This window comes from Perca fluviatilis, chromosome 5 (genome assembly GCF_010015445.1).
Source record: "Perca fluviatilis chromosome 5, GENO_Pfluv_1.0, whole genome shotgun sequence".
NCBI lineage: Eukaryota > Metazoa > Chordata > Actinopteri > Perciformes > Percidae > Perca > Perca fluviatilis.
Window position 1 is genome coordinate 17575144 of NC_053116.1, and position 12648 is coordinate 17587791.

Sequence of the window (12648 nt, forward strand, 5' to 3'; positions counted from 1 at the left end):
TTTAAAGCTTGGAGTGTTTTTAATTCAGGGAATTTCAAAGTGGTACAGCAGCCAAGGTGGAAAGTAACTGACTGCATTTACTCAATTACTGCACTAAGGTACAATGAAGTACATATGCTTGAGTTTTTCCATTTTCCACCTTAGACTTCTACTTCAATACATTTGAAAGAGGAATATTAACTTTTAACTCCACTACAATTATCTGACAGCTAGAGCTACTAGTCACTTTGCGGATGAAGATGTTTCACAAAAACGATCAATTTATAATATACAATGCTATAGTTTAAGCTACCCAATTACCCAAGTAGTTCATATTTAAGCTTCACTTTAACCAGCTACAATATAAAATGCTGTTTACATGTAAATGTATCAGTAACAATAATCCAATATGTATATTATTGAATGCAGAATGGTGAAGTATTCTTCCTCTAATATAAAGTAGCAATACTGCAGTATAAAAATACTCCATCATTGACAGTGTTATTTAAGTAAAAGTATGCAAGTATTATTAGCAAACCTGTTCTTTAGTATCAAAGGTTGAAGTATGCATAATGTGGAAAAATGTCTTCTGTGAGTGTTCATATATTGTAATATTAGAATATTATTACTGATGCATTGATGTGTAAGTAGCATTTTACTGTTGTAGTTGATAAAGGTGAAGCTAATCCTAAATTTGTACTGTTTTATCATGATAGTGCATCATATTTTATGAGATCATCACATGTATTGTATATAAAATGTGTATCTGTAAAGTAGTTACTAAAGCCTTTAAATAAATGTAGTGGAATATTTCACTCTGAATTGTAGAGGAGTTGAAGTATAAAGTAGCAGTAGTAGAAATGGAAATACTAAAGTATTTGTACTTAGTTACATTCCACCACTAGTACTTCATCAAAAAGTACAACTTATCTTTACAGTACTTGGTTAAACGTACTAGTACTGGTAGTACCAGTGGTGGAATGTAACTAAGTACATTTACTCAAGTACTGTACTTAAGTGCAAATTTGATGTAGGCTACTTGTACTTTACTTTAGTATTTCCACTTTGTGCTACATTATACTTCTACTCCAGTACATTTTTGAGGCAAATATTATACTTTTTACTCCACTACATTTATTTGATAGCTTTAGTCTCTTATCTACTTTGGAGATTTAGATTACTAATACAAAATATAAATCGACTAATCCATTCTGATATGCCTATAATGTAGGTTAAGCTACCCAGCAGTATATAAAGTAATTTAAATACCGGTATATATGATTCTGAAATGGGGCATTCGGCATAATGAGTACTTTTTACTTTTGATACTTTAAGTATATGTTGATGTTAATAATACCTGTAACAATTTTACAGGTAATGCAGGAATTTTACTATAACAGTGTTTTACACTGTAGAATTACGTTTACTTGAGTAAAATATCTGAGTCCTTCTTCTACCACACACATTACTTATAATGGAGTATTTATCATTGTGGTGCTACTTTAACTTGAATAAAGGATGTGAGGACTTCCTCCACCAGACCACCACCATCCAGACTAGAGAGCAGCTAAAAGTTGTGCTGAATGCAGAGTATTACATAACGATTGGCTGCTAACTCCAACAGCCAGGGGCAGACGGACCATTGAAACAACCTTGCAGGCACTGCGCATATCTTTGCCCCACACAGCAGCTTCTCAGCACGGGCACCATCACGTCTCCATCCGGCAAGGACGGGTACATCCTGGTGCTCAAACGATGCTCCCATAGACGACACAGTTAAATTTTTCTAGATTGCACCGTCATGTTTGGACAGGGGCCGGAGACAGAGGCGTCTCTCTGGATTTTAGGATGATACTGAATCAATTGGCTGACTAGACAGTTGGAATCGGTTTAGAAAAGACTAAAAATCACTTTCAGATTTACCCTACCGATCAAAAGAAGAACTGCGTGGCCGGGCAGGAGGAGGCTGGAGAGAAAAACTGACACGTGGATTACTCCTCCTAGGGCATCAGGAAAAACAGACTCACTCCTCAAGCTCAGTTCCGCGACCATCGCCTGTGTTCCCGTAAGACCTGCCGTACAGGTTATGGATTAGATTATCGAACCCCCCCCCCCCCGAGATATGATTAAGCAAATACTTTATGAGAAGGATTAATTTCTCTGAACGTTTACTTTTCTGACTGATCTACCGGAAAGAGTAAACAGCCGAAGCGGTTGAAAGAAGGCTGCTGTTAACTCGCTGTTGAATGGCAGTTATTCAAAAATATGGCAAGAACTATAGCTACGATTTGGTCTGTCACAAGGAAAACCATCCGTCTGACAAGATCGGAGCTCCTGCATGTCACAAGAAGTGGCCTGAACACACCACCTGGTCAAGGTAACATGTTTAACACTAAAGAGACATAGCCTACGTTCAACAGTGCTGTTTACCGCGGTCTTTGCTACTTCACAGGCTAACACATATCCCCAGATAAGTGTTAACCTAAGTCACTATCGATACTTTCTTAGCAACTCTTTGCTTTAATGCTCCTGCGTGAGGAATATAGACATTTGTAACCAAGAGACACTTTGATTACAAATGTCATTAATTACCAGCAGATATAAATATTGCTGGTAATTATGTCGACACGTATGATCTTTGGCGTTTCATGGTTCGATACTGCTGCCACATAGGTCAAGGCTCCATAATCAGGAAGTAAGTTCGCTCTGCTTCCTTTTATGAAAAATGAATGATCATAAAACATAATTCAATTATTATATTGTTTTGACACAATTGTCTTACAGTAGTTTACTTTATTTTGAGGACATACATACAGTATGTATTCCCTGTAGATTCAACGAAACCAAAACTGAACTATTAAACTTAACCCTAATGAAGACTGAAGCCAATTGAACTCATGTGGAGTGTACTGTAAAAGGGAGCCAAATTGGGGGTAGGCCTAGTATGTCCTCCCCCAGTTAGATAAGACATCCCCTATCAACTGGATTTAAGTCCAAAGTTTGTACCCAAATGTTGCCTTTGTTCAATCCATTCTGCTTCCCCTCAGGCCAGTGGCGAGGGTATGGACGGTGGTGCTGCTGCTTGGGACATGCCTCCTCTACTGCGCCCGTGTGGCGATGCCCATCTGTGCCGTCAGCATGGCAGAGCAGTTCAACTGGAGCAAGAGGGAGTCCGGCATGGTGCTGGGCAGCTTCTTCTGGGGCTACTGCTTCACCCAAGTGTTCGGAGGCTACGTCAGCGACCGGTGGGAAACATTTGAGCTCAAACAGTAGTCCTGTTGTGACCTAACTAAGTAAACTGAAATTTACATAGATGTGTTATGAATGCTTATAGTGACACTGGTTTTCAATTGCCATTTGTTTTTTGCTTCCTGCTCATCAGTTGTTTGCATGAGAACGTTACTGGCAGTGACACAAACAGCCCATTGGTGTTTGCTCAGACTGGACAGATAATACAGTGAATAAAGCTAGATGTTTCCTCTATTATCATGTTGTTTCCTCTTGCAGGCTCACAGTGTCATAAACAGATTAGAGTTTTATTCACTCCAGAATTGTCACACCAAAGTGAATATAGTCTAAAATGATATCTCAAAATGCTTCATCTGTAAGTAGATGCCTTATAAAACATCCACAGTGCCTAATTTTACTTGTGTACATGTAAGAAAGAATATAGTTTTGGCAGAATTACATCCAAGAGATCAAAGTTGTGCCACCTCACAACCTACCAACCTTCAGCTGATAAAAGTGGGCTCTCTGAGCAGGCCAAAGTTAAAGCTAATACAGACTGTCTGTCTATGTTCTGTGTCCTCAGGGTGGGTGGTGAGAAGGTCCTCCTGCTGTCTGCAGCAGCCTGGGGGTCGATGACGGCCTTCACCCCGATCCTGGCCCATTTCTGCTCCCAGCCAATCCTCTCCATGACACTGGCCCGCTTCCTCATGGGCTTATTGCAAGGTGAGATGGACAGGTTGAATGAGACAAATTGCATTTTGAGATAACTGTAGGTCACAAAGGTGAAACTAAATTCTCTTAAATGCTTTTTGCTCTTTTCTGACCTTAAAAAATGGATTTAGACCTTTTGGTCTGGAAAAAAAACACATTTATTCAATTTATTTAAAAGTCTGCTTTCTGTGTTAGGGAATTAGATACAGGCAGACAACATGAAAGCACACAAACACATGTTAAAGTCGCAAAGTGTCCGTTTCTTCTCAAAAAGTACATTTTAGGTTAGTTTTTATGCAGTGTGAAAGATATTTTTGAAAGACACTTTACAATGAAAAAACATTTTTTTTAATTTTATCTAAAGAAGAAATGGATGACTTTAATTTATTGAGTATCCCTATGACATTTATAGGCCTTTTTGTTGGTGACCAGTATGTAAATTGCAACAGGTTTAGTTTGTGGCATGGTCATTGTTACCTTGTCTTTTGTTTATGTAGCATGAGAACGATAATTAATATTATACATACGTGGGATGAATAAGGCGTGTCTTTAAATGTATTTTGGCAGCAACTTCTCAACACCGGTGCAGATGCTTCTGGATTTCAAGTTTTTTAACACCTGCTAAAGTATTTGCTGTGTTGTTCACATCGGCCCAAATTTCCCCTTTGTTTTTTGTGTTGAGGTGGTAAAAATCCTACTTACTAAAATCCTATCCTATGTCTTGTTTATTCCTATTTGAATTTCTTTCTGACCATTAACCAATTATGTTTTGTGTCTTGATGTTAGGAGTTCATTACCCTTCTCTGGCAAGTCTGTGCTCTCAAAAGGTGGTGGAAAGTGAGAGAGGCTTCCTCATGAGCACTGTGGGTAGTGGCTCCTACTTGGGGTGAGTCAAGCCTTATACAATATATGGGGAATGGTGGGGAAAAAAAGTGTGTAAGAGTGTATATTCCTATAAAATCATTGTTTTCAAGTGAAAAGAGGATGGGCTCATTTAAAAGCTGAATAAAGCTGATAAAATGGTAATTTATTATCTTTATGCAGATGTATAGACCATTTTAATATAACATCCTTGTTTGTTTGCTTTCAAAGTTCAGCTCATGTTGTGTATGCGCCTTATCAACTACTTTACTTTATTGAAACTGCTACAATGGTGTGTTTGTTTGACTTGTCATGTCCTGCTGTGACCTTTTTTCAGCACTCTGGTGATTGGAGGGGCTGGCTCCCTCATGTTGGACCTGTATGGCTGGCAGAGTGTTTTCTATGCATCTGGTCTCCTCTCAGTCCTGTGGGCCTACTGCATGTGGAAATATCTGCTCAAAGGAGAAGGCAAGGGCGGCTTTAAATGTGTCGGCAGTATCTGCGCCTTCATAGCATGCTCCTATCTTGCAACTGCTTATTTGTATAATAGGAGTCAGTGTCCTATTGTATGCTCACATGCCTGTGTTCATCTGTGTACGCAGGGCCTATCATCACCCTGGAGTCCCTGGGAAGTGGTGGGCCCCAGTCCAAACTGTCCAAAAGACATTGGTTACGGCTCCTAAAACAACCTGCAGTCTGGTGAGATAAAGATAAAGTGTGTGTGTGTGTGTGTGTGTGTGTGTGTGTGTGTGTGTGTGTGTGTGTGTGTGTGTGTGTGTGTGTGTGTGTGTGTGTGTGTGTGTGTGTGTGTGTGTGTGTGTGTGTGTGTGTGTGTGTGTGTGTGTGTGTGTGTGTGTGTGTGTGTGTGTGATGCATTTTGTACTCTGTGTAGCTCCTTTGTCTATAGGCATAGAGGAAATGTATAGAATATATCTCAGTTTTAACAGATCATAACTTAGTAACCGTTTCTGTAGACTAAGATCCAGCTTTTATATGTAGCAGATTTTAGAATAGCAAGCCCAGTCTCTGGCTGCCTCTGCTGTCTGTTAATGTCTCTCATATTGAGTTCTTCCATGTCCTTTCAGTCTGTCCCTATGGCCTAGGTATTTATATACTGTAATGCAACTGATATGCTCCATTTCCAGTGACAGGGAGAACCTCCTGTGGTTTTATTTGATGTAGCTGATCTGCTTTGACAGGAAATGGTTAGATGATACAGTATGTGTAAATATAGGTTCAATGGACTTATTTTGTTTGTTTCTGTCTTCATTCTGAACAGCGCTGTGATCGTTACACACCTCTGCACAGCAAGCACCTTCTTCACTCTTTTGTCATGGCTGCCAACATTCTTCAAAGACACTTTCCCGAATGCCAAGGTAACTGCTACTGAACAATCGGATCACATATTTGACCCCAAGATATAAGGAATAATTAATGTGAATGTAATGTCACAAAGGTTAAAATCAGGAACTACTTTAAGACTGCACTTGGGCTTTGAGTGCTTTGAGCTAAATGCTAGTGCCGCCATGTTAACATGTTCACAACAGCTAACATGCTGATGTTAAGCAGGTATAATGTTAACCATGTTCACCATCTTAATTTAGCCAGTTAGCATGCTAACATTCACTAATGAGCGCTAAACACAAAGTACAGCTGAGGCTGATGGGAATTACGCTTAGGCATTATCAAAGTGTTAGGGTATACCAGGGTATTTAGAAATCCCGAAGGTGTGATTTTCAATACTGTCTAAAATACAGAGGCTCCTCCTTTCTATTAAACTGATACAGAGATGCTGTATTGCGGTAATTTATTGCACAGCACACACTACCAGAGGTCATAATCTACTGGTTGAACAGGCAGCTGAGCTGAGAAACATGGCGAATGTGAGTGGTGATAAAAAAAGAAAAGACAAATGCCTCTGCTCCTGTTTTGGGAGTATTTTGGGTTAAGTCCCGATGGTAAAGGTGAGCCAGCCCTGGCCACATTATATTTTTTTCAACTGCCAGTCTGCCACGACCACCACCACACACACATCATCTCCGCTCAGCCCACTGATGTATCCGCCACAGACGCCATGCTAGACATTGCCATACGTGCTACCATGACTTCTATCACCAGCAGTGCAGGTTTTACGTTTTGATTTCCTTGTTTCTTTTACACAAATCCCGTAATATATTGATATCCCAGTGAAATGTTAGGAAGGTATGAAAAATTAGATACTGCCCAAGCCTAGTGGGAATGTTATTAGTTTTGCAGGCATTTGGTCAAAAACCAAATAACCAATGAAGTTGGGAGGTCTCATTGTGGAGCTAGAGGATAAATCAGATGATCGCCTAAGTCATTATGATGCATCTAGAAAATGTTATGCTTATCCACCAGGTAGATGTAGATTTGTTTCACTGGATAAATGACAACTTTGACTGACCTGCTGGTGGCGCTGGATGAAAAGTCAGTCGGTTTCAACTTCTGGGCACCATGACGTCTGTACATTTCATGACAATCCATCCAATAGATGATGTGATATTTCAGTCTGGACCAAAGTAGTACCTAATACGCTACCAGAAATTACCTAATGCTCAATGTTCCCTGCTGGTTCTGGTCAAGTTTTTTTCACGGTCAGAAAATATGTTCCCAGGGTTGGGTGTTCAATGTCATTCCCTGGTTGGTGGCCATACCCTCATCCCTCTTCAGTGGCTGGCTATCTGACCACCTCATCAGTAAAGGTAGGGCAACTGATGAGCATATATTAGATTTTTTTTTTTTTTTTTTTCTGAAAGCAGCTGTGTAATTGAGTGTCCTAATTTCTTTCCTAATCCCCACAGGCTTCGATACAGCCTCAGTGAGGAAGTTGATGCAGGTACAATATTTAACAGTTGTCTTATTATTCTGTGTGTATGTTATATGGTTATTGTGTGACTGTCCTCCCTTTTTTACTAGGGTTGGGTACCGAAACGTGGTGCCAATAGGGCACTGGTGCCGACGTAAACGGTAGTAACGAGACCGAATAAGAACGAACGTTTCGGTGCCTGACTTTACTCTACGCCTGACAGCAGGTAACCTTTAGCTAGCAGCTGGATTAAACACATTTAAAATGCTGAGAGCTAACGTTAAACAGTGTAAAGTGTGACTGTATTTCACTGTAGAGGATTCCAACACCGGGACGTAACCGTCTGCTCCGCAGCTGCCATTGTCGGAATTAAACAACACAGATGATGCGTTCACTTAAAACCTCGTGGTGCATTAAAAATGATTGTAAAATACCCTTTTCCCATCTGGTGGTTGTTTTTGTCGTTCAACAGCAATTTACTGGTGAAATAAGTTATTGTTATAGTTATTACGTTATTATTAAATCTTTAATTTTGGTCTTAGCAATAAACAAGCCGTTCTTTAATGTCGTCAACTGTTCTTTAGTATCCTTCTTTTTTTTTTTTTTTTTACTTTATTAAAAAGTATCGATTTAGGCACCGGCACCGGTGTCGGAAAAAACCCAAACGATACCCAACCCTACTTTTTACACTCGTATACATAATCAATTATGTAAGGTTTTGATTGATGTTTTTGTGTGTGCATTCATTCCTCTGTTAGTGTTTCTCCATGGGTGTGTCCAGTGTGTTTACCCTTCTTCTGTGTGGCAACACTACCTTCCCCTGGGCTGTAGCATTTGTGTCTGCCACCATGGGCCTCACCACCTTCAGTCACAGGTACTGGCACCTAGAATGCCCTTACACTCTTATCTCTCTCACTGAAATCAGCACCCAAGGGTCAGTTCTGTGTTTTGAGTTGCTGTCTTGAAACCATTTTAAACTATTACATTCATTTCCACGGCTATGACGACAGCACCACACAGCAGCCTCGGTTAGACATTAAAGTGCTATTTTGAAGTGCAGATTAATACACATTTGGTGTGATAATGAGTATTTATGGCACCAAGATGGTGACAGGCTTTTCATGGGGTTTGTTGATTACAAGAAATGCATTTAATATCACCAGACTTATCATTGTTTAACTGTGAGTATATGTCCTTCACTTTATACCAAAACAAATACACAAGCGGGGGTAAACAATCTTGGGTGAGTCGCAATCGAGGCAGAACCAAACGATGATGAAACATGACCACAAGTATGACTTTGCATCAGCTGTGTGGTGTGGATGTGTTTGTCTTGTTTGGTGCTCTTTGTCTTGTAGTGTCATTTGAAAAGTCGCCTATAATTTTCAATTTTCTTCTTGTTTTGTACTTCAATGTGGATTTTTTTTACTTTACTTTCTGATGTTAAAAAAATCCCAAAGTTATACTACAATTACTCCAATACTTCTAATGTATCTCCGAATGTTGTTCAGGACAAATGTAGATTTTATTTTTTACATTTGTGAGGTCCCTCCAGATCAGAAATGTATTCATTTTATTCAAGTTCCAGACTATGCAAGGAACAATATACTGTAGCTACACTTGATAATAGCCACGATACATTTACCTGAACACAGACATTTATTTTCTCTTCTGATACGCTTCTAATATTTTTGTGGCTGAGATATCTCAGGCCGGTTATTAGTTTTACTCTGAGAGAGAGAGTCAATTTAGCACCTTAAATGGCTGATGAAATGCCTAATGACATGTTGTTGTTTTTTTACAGCGGTGTATCTGTAAATGTTCAAGATCTTGCTCCTTCCTGTGCTGGAGCTTTATTTGGTAAGTTTAAAAAGTACACATTCTTGACAACTACTTATGAAATTTTCATTCATACGAAACAGTTTAGCTTTAGCTTTTATCATTTTTTTTTTTTAAAGCACCGGTGAAATTTTAATAAAGTCTTCAATTTTACATGTGTGTATCTGCATTTCTTTTTTCAGGTGTTATGAATACATGCGGTGCTTTCTTAGGTGAGTTTCTGGCGGAGAGGTGATGAATCTTTCACCAGCAGTTGCTAAATTACACCAATCTATTGAGTGAAATAGTTCATCCACTTTTCCACAAATTCAAACTTTGAGCTGATGCGTCTGTCAGTGATGCTGACTCCTATGTGCCATGCATATTTCATCAAGGGAGCATAATGGAGTTTGTGTCAGATGAATAATACAGGGAACAGAGATTGACAGGTTGTGGTCCTGTGAGGGATGTGTAATGGACTGTGACATTTTCTCTGCGGAAAAACTTAACAATCGCATGGAAGATACCGTGTACTTTGTTTAAATCTTTGTGATAATATGCTATTAATTGTGTGTGTGTGTGTGTGTGTGTGTGTGTGTGTGTGTGTGTGTGTGTGTGTGTGTGTGTGTGTGTGTGTGTGTGTGTGTGTGTGTGTGTGTGTGTGTGTGTGTGGCTGTGTGTGTGTGGCTGTGTGTGTGTGGCTGTGTGTGTGTGGCTGTGTGGCTGTGCAGGGGTCCTACTGGTGTATTTTTCGGGGTACCTCATTGAGGCCACAGGCTCGTGGGCATCTGTGTTTGCCCTTATCACCACCGTCAACCTGCTGGGCCTCTGCACCTTCCTGGCCTTCGCGGAGGCGCGCCGGGTCGACATTGACTATAGTAAGGTCCGTCACCACGACATCCACATCTAAATCGTCTGCCATCAGAGGGACAAGCATTCTATCCCCCAAGGGAGATACGACCTGGGCAACCAGCAGCTAGGACATTATCCACATTGGAGAACTAGCCTTTGGATAGCAAGTAGCACACGGACAAAGTCCGCCTATCACATCTGGAAAACTTTGATTGGCTCTGTGTCTGGTTGAGGAAGTACTGCAACAGTTACTGAAAAACACACAGCAGAGCCTGTACACTGTTACTGAAAAATCTTGGGGCTAGAACGTCAAATCCTAGAAAAACACAACTGGGTTAGAGGATGCTCTGTCATTGAGAACGAGAGAAGTCATGGAAATTGTTATCCACATATTATTATATGCGAGAGTGATGGACGTGGTAGCCTCAGGAGCTCTCTGACAGTTGTGACAGACCACGTGGTGTGTTCTTACCCTGCAGGGGTGGGGGAGGCGGTTTGGGCACACGTGTGTGACGCAGGGACGCAGTCCAGCCTCTCGCACCTGAAGTCTTTTATTAGTACGCCCCACTCACCCATCGCTGTCTGAGTGACACCTCATTACCCAGCCACTAATTACTTGGCAGGCGCTGTAATGTCCTGTACGATCTACCTTCTGTAGTCCCCATCTCCATGGTTACAAGCTCATCTTATTGTTACAGTCGGAGGGGGTGAAAGGGATCATGGGAAGCCAAAGGTAATTCATTATTATTTTCTTTCTACGTGCTTGCATGTATTAGAAATACCTCACTTAATTATTTTGGGTACTTAGATATTTATATGGCCTTTTAATTTTTTTGGTTAATTTTCAAAAGATTTTTTTTAGACAAGAAATATATTAAATATATATAAAGTTAGATTACAGGAACAATACATATATTAGGTAAGTAAGCTATCAACAGTGTGATGCAGTATGAATAGACCTTTCTGCAAGTCTAGTTTCCTCACTTCTTTTCTGACCTGCACTTTGGTCCATATATCATTTTGGTGACACAAGGAATGTTGCGGGGCACGTGAGAGGATTAGAAATCTTAGGTTCAACACAGTTGAGGAAGTGGAGAACATTTAGCATATGGATATTACTGAGAATTATGTAGTAACATAAAGCTAGCTGCATAGCTCTGGTTGAAAGTGATTTGTGGCATTTAGCTTTGGCATTCACAGCACAGTTTAAAGATTTCATTTTCAATCTTGTTGTTTACTTGACACATGTACCTTTTTAAATCTATGCATTTATTATTTTGTGCCTGATTTAAGCAATGAGAGAAGTTTAAGATATGCTCACTGTGTCTTTTATTGATTATTATACATTGCTACATGTTTGCCTTCTTTGTAGGAGTTCTGTTGCTTCTGTGTGACTTGTTATTGTTATTCCATACAAAGGCACATACATTTTCTTGGATGTTTTCTATAAAAACTTGGAAGTGTATCCTTTGGCTGAATATTTTGTCGATATAGATTTAATTTCTGACATGCCCAATATATTTCTTACATTGTCTAAGTCAGTGAATACAAAAAAAATGTGGGCATAAGAAATTAATTGGATTTTTTCAAACCTTTGCTCACTGTCTTTCAGAGTCAAGATACATTTTCTGTATCAAACATATTTAGATTGTGTGTGTGTTTTGAATAATTTATTTTGATATCTAATCTGAAATTGATATATCTGCGCCAAATATCACTTTGATTCTGTTACTGTACCTAAACTATCTTTTGTAGTGATCATACACAAAGTGTATGCGTGGATCTTTGAGATACATAATTTATTTACAAAATACCATGGTATAAGTTACTCAGCCTTCAACATTTTCTTTTGTCAAAAAAGACGCTCCACATTCCTCAGATGTTTTGCCGCCCTATTTACAACTGCCTTTATTGTTTGTTTGTTTTTCTGTTACTGTTATGCAAAATGTAAAGAATTGTAAATGTACATGACTTCTGTTCCCCAACATATCTCACTGTAGGTTCCTGAAAGCCTTCTGACAAATCCTTTTTGATAACATGTAAGATATGTATGATAAAGAATACATTCCTGCAAGAAAATGCAGTATTCTAATGCTTTCAAGATATGTTGTATTGAGAAGCATTTATTAACTTTGAATAAAAAAAATATATTTTGTCAAAACTGGGAAGTTGTTTCAGTGTGCTGCACTATCTGCATGTATTTTCTCAGTAGTGCCACAGGGAGGCAGCACAGTATCAACAAAAAGAAGAGCACGTGGTGCCATTTAGTCTCTAAATACTTTCTACTGCTATGTAGAATGGAGGCCTTCTATGTGGATGATCTCTTAAAGTTTTCATTGGGATGACGTATAGCAAATATTACCCGTGACTAC

The 12648-nt window shown here is 39.5% G+C and overlaps 1 protein-coding gene across 1 annotated transcript; it reads left to right on the forward strand.

The window, feature by feature from the left end:
- The first annotated feature begins 1578 nt into the window (after positions 1 to 1578).
- Positions 1579 to 12437, forward strand: slc17a9b (solute carrier family 17 member 9b). Its single transcript, XM_039801599.1, has 13 exons — positions 1579 to 2356; positions 3027 to 3224; positions 3791 to 3930; positions 4705 to 4804; positions 5117 to 5247; positions 5382 to 5478; positions 6059 to 6155; positions 7415 to 7502; positions 7602 to 7636; positions 8365 to 8480; positions 9411 to 9466; positions 9628 to 9657; positions 10156 to 12437. The coding sequence occupies exons 1-13, from the start codon at positions 2226 to 2228 to the stop codon at positions 10332 to 10334; spliced, it is 1398 nt and encodes a 465-aa protein (XP_039657533.1). The 5' UTR covers positions 1579 to 2225; the 3' UTR covers positions 10335 to 12437.
- Positions 12438 to 12648: the final 211 nt, after the last annotated feature.